Source organism: Sciurus carolinensis, chromosome 1 (genome assembly GCF_902686445.1).
Source record: "Sciurus carolinensis chromosome 1, mSciCar1.2, whole genome shotgun sequence".
Classification (NCBI taxonomy): Eukaryota; Metazoa; Chordata; class Mammalia; order Rodentia; family Sciuridae; genus Sciurus; species Sciurus carolinensis.
In genome coordinates this window covers 115869255-115874220 of record NC_062213.1, presented here as the reverse complement: position 1 = coordinate 115874220, position 4966 = coordinate 115869255, and the positions used below count along the sequence as shown (strand labels likewise).

The following is a 4966-nucleotide window of genomic DNA, read 5'->3' as shown; positions in this document are numbered from 1 at the left end:
TTACCCCCCATTCCTCTTCTGTGATCACCTGCTGTCTGCCAGCATACCTCCTGCCTTTTGAATGCGGATCATTCTCCAACCGCTGCCTATCATCCTCAGTTTGCTCATTTGCCTGCCTCTTGCCTACCGCCTCTTGCCTGCCTATCACCTGCTGCCCAATGTCCACCAGGCAATTGTCCACATTAGCCTGCAGAAGGCCTACCAACTCCCAGTGGATTGCCTTCTGCATGCTGTTCCCTGTTTCCTAGAAGACCATTGTCACAGCACCCACAGATTTGGTTAAACATAGCCTTTTCAATCTTGAGACCCCGGCCAGGGCTTACAGATATATTAGGGTACCTGCACATCTGGTTTCACCTGAGGTCTTTCTGCTAGTTATGCTAGTGGCCACCATCTTGCTGCAACCTCTTGTAGGGTTGCTCCTTTGTTTGAGTGCATCTCTGGTGGGATCTCTGCAAGTTGAAAGGGTATTGAGATCTTGGGACTACAGCAAGGCAGAGACTGGGGAAGCTGAAGCCCAGGTCTATCAGTGTAGGGGTCAGTCTGTGTCTGTGGAAAGCTGGAGACTAGGGGTAGTTCCCCAGGGGGAGTACAGGTTAGAGAAACTGGAAAAAACAGGCTCTCTCCAGTTCAGTGAGTCCTGAAGTGCACAGGGACTTAAGGGACCAGTTACGACATGGGAAGACTTGGTAGAGGGTGTGAGGGCACCTTGCTGTTGAATCACCCACCCAACCAGTCTGGCATGCACCAGACTGGAGCTAACATCAAACTTCAGAAAACCCCACCTGTTGGTGGAGAAGGGAAGCTGAGAAAAGTTTTGAAAGACAACGAAAGCAGTCATTCCATTTTCCATTGAGACTTTCCTCCTTCTTTTTCCCTCTCTCTCACATGTCTGCCATCTCTGAATCCAAATATTATTAAGGAATGGGATGTCTGAATAGCATATCACAGTTTTGTTGTGTATTCTTATATTTTTACTTTTTGTTTTAAAATTTGTATATATTTTTTCACTCACCTTTCTGTCTCCCTGGATTCTTTCTCTCTTCTCTCATACTGACAGTCAACCTCTATTAATTCCTCCCTCATTCTTACTATAAATTTTTACCTCTATCTTCTCTCCTCCCTCATAAACATCACACACTACTTCTGTTTCCTCATTGTCCATCATTTGAAAAGGTAAACCCTTTTAGAAAATGTACAATTTATATTATAGACAATAGTCTATTTATTGAGTCTATTTCTGTTTATTGAGACAAAACTGTAGATGCCTTAAAAAAAGCCATTTGGTTTAAGGTTGTATATTGCTTGCATTGGGCACTATTAATATTGGTCTCCCCCTTAAAGGTGAGGTACTGGAAGCCTTCAGGGTCTGTATAAGACTACAGGGTAGAATCTGTGCTGCCTCATATTCATACTGCTAGAAGAGAAGACACACAAACAGCATAAAACTACAAGGGAAAAAAGTGCCTTAAACAAACCAAGAAGTTCTGACAATAGAATCCATTGACAATACAGTAGAAGAAATGTCAGAGAAGGAGTTTAGAAAATACATAGTTAGATTGATCTTCAAAATAAAGGATGGTATCAGAGGAAATATAGGAAGTGAAAGATCACTTCTAAAAGAACCAGTTCCTTGGCCCATTTATTGATTGACTTCTTTATATTTTTGGTGTAAAGTTTTGTTAAGTTATTTATAAATTTTGGAGATTATGCTCTATCTGAAGTGTGTTTGGAAAAGATTTTCTTCCACTCTGTAGGCTCTCTTTTCATATTATTGATTGTATCCTTTGCTGAGAAAAAACTTTTTAGTTTGAGTCCATCCCACTTATTGATTCTTGCTTTGATTTCTTGTGCTTTGGGAGTCTTGTTAAAGAAATCTAATCCTAAACCAACATCATGAAGCATTTTGCTGCTTGGACCCAGTTCCTGGAACTGACTTAGAGTAGCACTGTTTTAGATGATGAAACTTGAACCAAGCATCTAAGTATGCATGACTTCTTTACCTAGAACAGATTTTCACTGCCTCATTGAGGGTCAACAACATTGAAGGCAAGTAATCAATCATTGACAGAGTTCATACTCAGTAGTTCTGTCATAAAACAGAGAGAAGCAGAAGAATCAATATAATGATATATATTCAATGGTAAGGCAATACAAAGGAAGTTTTCAAGTAAGAAGGCGTTCCCAGTTATCTGTGTACCTGTCATATTAAAGGATTTCAGCTAAACCTATTAACAAGGGATACACAAACAGATGAACCAGCATACATTTTTCATAGGGGTCATACAATAAGGGTATGCTTCAAAGTAATTTCCTAGTGTTCCTGATAAAAGAAAACCTATCTTGCCAACATCCACAGAGAGTTTTAGGCACTGGAATATTTTGTAACCCTTTGATTTCTGTTCTTATTGAAACCCATATTATCAATACAATGAATAAATAAGTAGAAAATACTTTGAAAACTAGCATCCTGCCACAGTGACAGTTACTTCACTTATAATGTATAACATAAAATAATAACTGAGATAGATTCTGTTTCAGAGGCCTATAGTTTTGGTAATGCAATTTGTGACTCTTGATAAATACTGTCATAAAATCTATTTTTTCTAGAGAAAACATGTGAATTGAGCATTAAAAACACTACTTAGTTAACCCAACACATACTCAACAAAGTTATGACTTTAAAACATTCAATAATATACCATAGAGAGCTTTCCATTGACTTCAAGCTTTTTGGTTTTATTTTATGTTTGTTTTAATGACATACATCATCTTATTCACTAGTGATTTTTCCCCTTTAGGCAAACTGTGTTCTTTGAAAAGTGAATATGCCATATTAAAATGGAATTTCCAGTGCTCAGAACTCGGTGACAACTTCTTTATGTAACAATGGGGGTGGGGCCTTCCGATGACTCCCATTGGTGTCCGGATCAGTGGGTGAGTTCATTGTTTCCAGAGCCATAGGCCTGGTAACAACGCTCACCCTCATGGATTCCCAGGAGGACTTTGGCCTTTCAGGCACATGGACCTACCTGTACTTTGGATGCATGGGGCTGTGTTCTGTGCTAATCCTCTGCTGCATGATGTTTCTCCATTGGAGGAAGACGGTAAGGCGGGAGAGGCGAGCCCAGCAGTGGGTGGAGGTGATGAAGGCTGCCAACTTCACTTACTCTCCACACCTCTATTGGATAAACAAGAGGCGGCATTGTGGTTTGAATGCGGCAATCACCATAACCCCTCCCGAGGCTGTTACCAATCCTGACTTTAAAGTGGACATTCCGGATTCGACGTGGGAGTCAGACACCTCTGAAGCTGATGGTTATGCCTCCAGAGGAAGCAGCTCCCCCGCACAGTCCCCTGTTCTGCGTCAACCTGCTCTTGTGGTCCCAGAGCGGCCCCTGTCTATTCGCACGCCACAGCGCCGGATCAGATCCCCACTCCCAATTCCCACCTTTCGGGAGAGACCCGTTACCCCACCCCTCCGCAACCCAGCTCCGCGGCTTCACCACTCTGCCTCCTACTTGTTGGACGTTTGTCCTCAAAGGAACGTGCACTTCTATTCCCTTCCTACGCTGGACTATGTGGTGAACTGTTCCAGTGAGAAGCCGTTTGCGCCAGACCCTCAGCTTCCTCTCACTGAAGGTGGGAGCTTCAGGGGCGAGGACTAATAGTGGAAAATGGGAAATGAGAGCCCATTTGTATGTTTTGTTATTAAAGATTGTTGAAAAGTAAATAAATAAATAAATAAATAAAGCTTCTCTTTTAAAAAATGCAATGCAATGTTCAAAAACTTACGTATTTCTTTATTCTTGGTGCTTACTAAACTTACGGTGCTATCCATGCTCCTTACCTAGTCATATTGTGGCAGTATATTTCTATGAATGAAAATCAATTAATATACAATAAATGAGAATAGGGATTGGGTTTTCACACAAAGAATAATGTCCACCATAGAACATTGCTGAATGAATATTTGTTGAGTGACTAGTGAATGGATGGGTTTGAATACTGGTTCTGTTGGTAAGTAGTAATAGTAATATCTGTCTTATTGAAATGTTTTGGGCAGCTCTTGCATATACAACTCGATCCATCGTACTCCTTTAGGTATTCCTTTAGATAATTGTTCTATAAAGTTGCATGTTCTGCCCGTTTCTGCCTGTGGTACTTTCAACTATCATTTTTTATCTGTTATATATCATTGGGTCTATAAACTTCATATAATTAATTACTTTACCATCTCCAAGATCCCTCAAAGAAATCTCTTTGCACTTGGTACTCAGTTGACCCAAGGCAGTTTTGTGTTTTTTAGAATTCTATACCTAAAAAGGTGTGTGTGTGTGTGTGTGTGTCTTCATTTTTCACTACCTCATATATAGCAATATAAATATAGATAAAAGAAAATAAATATTGATTGAGGAAAAATGTAGTTTTTTTAAGCAAGGGATAGAATGAACTGTATCCTAATCTTGAATTTTACTATCATTAGATACTTGAAATTTGAGTATAGTCAACTCATTCAAGTCCATTTTTTAGTAAGAAAGCAAAGAATTGGAATAGAAAGTGGAAAACAAAATGGGTTATCTTGTAGGAAATATCCATACAATATTTTCATGCTGATTCAAAGATCCACTTGAGATGAAAACAACAGTGTTGCCGAAGATGCAGTGGACAAATTCATTCAGAATCCTGCTTCTGTCATGACATTTTAGTATTAGACAATATTTTTAAAATCTTTAAAAAGTATCAATAATTAAATATAATCTATTTTAGTCTAGATTACTGTTTCAAATGAAAAAAAAAAAAAAAGTAGGGTGACTGGCAGAAGAAATGCCTGAAGAAAAATGTGACTCTAAAACATACATGCACTGCTATGGTTCAGGATGAATCTATTCTGCTTCTAGAGAAAGGACATAAATGTTAACATAAGAAATAATTATTTATGGTAACTGTTCCTTTCTAGACATCT

General features: G+C 39.2%; 1 protein-coding gene across 1 annotated transcript; it reads left to right on the top strand.

Annotated features, from left to right (window-relative positions):
• The first annotated feature begins 2987 nt into the window (after positions 1–2987).
• Positions 2988–3668, top strand: LOC124991840 (testis-expressed protein 38-like). Its single transcript, XM_047562701.1, has one exon. The coding sequence runs from the start codon at positions 2988–2990 to the stop codon at positions 3666–3668; it is 681 nt and encodes a 226-aa protein (XP_047418657.1).
• Positions 3669–4966: the final 1298 nt, after the last annotated feature.

Bases quoted from the DNA above. Each gene is read 5' to 3' on its own strand.
- LOC124991840 (XM_047562701.1), top strand. From the start codon at position 2,988: ATGGATTCCCAGGAGGACTTTGGCCTTTCAGGCACATGGACCTACCTG.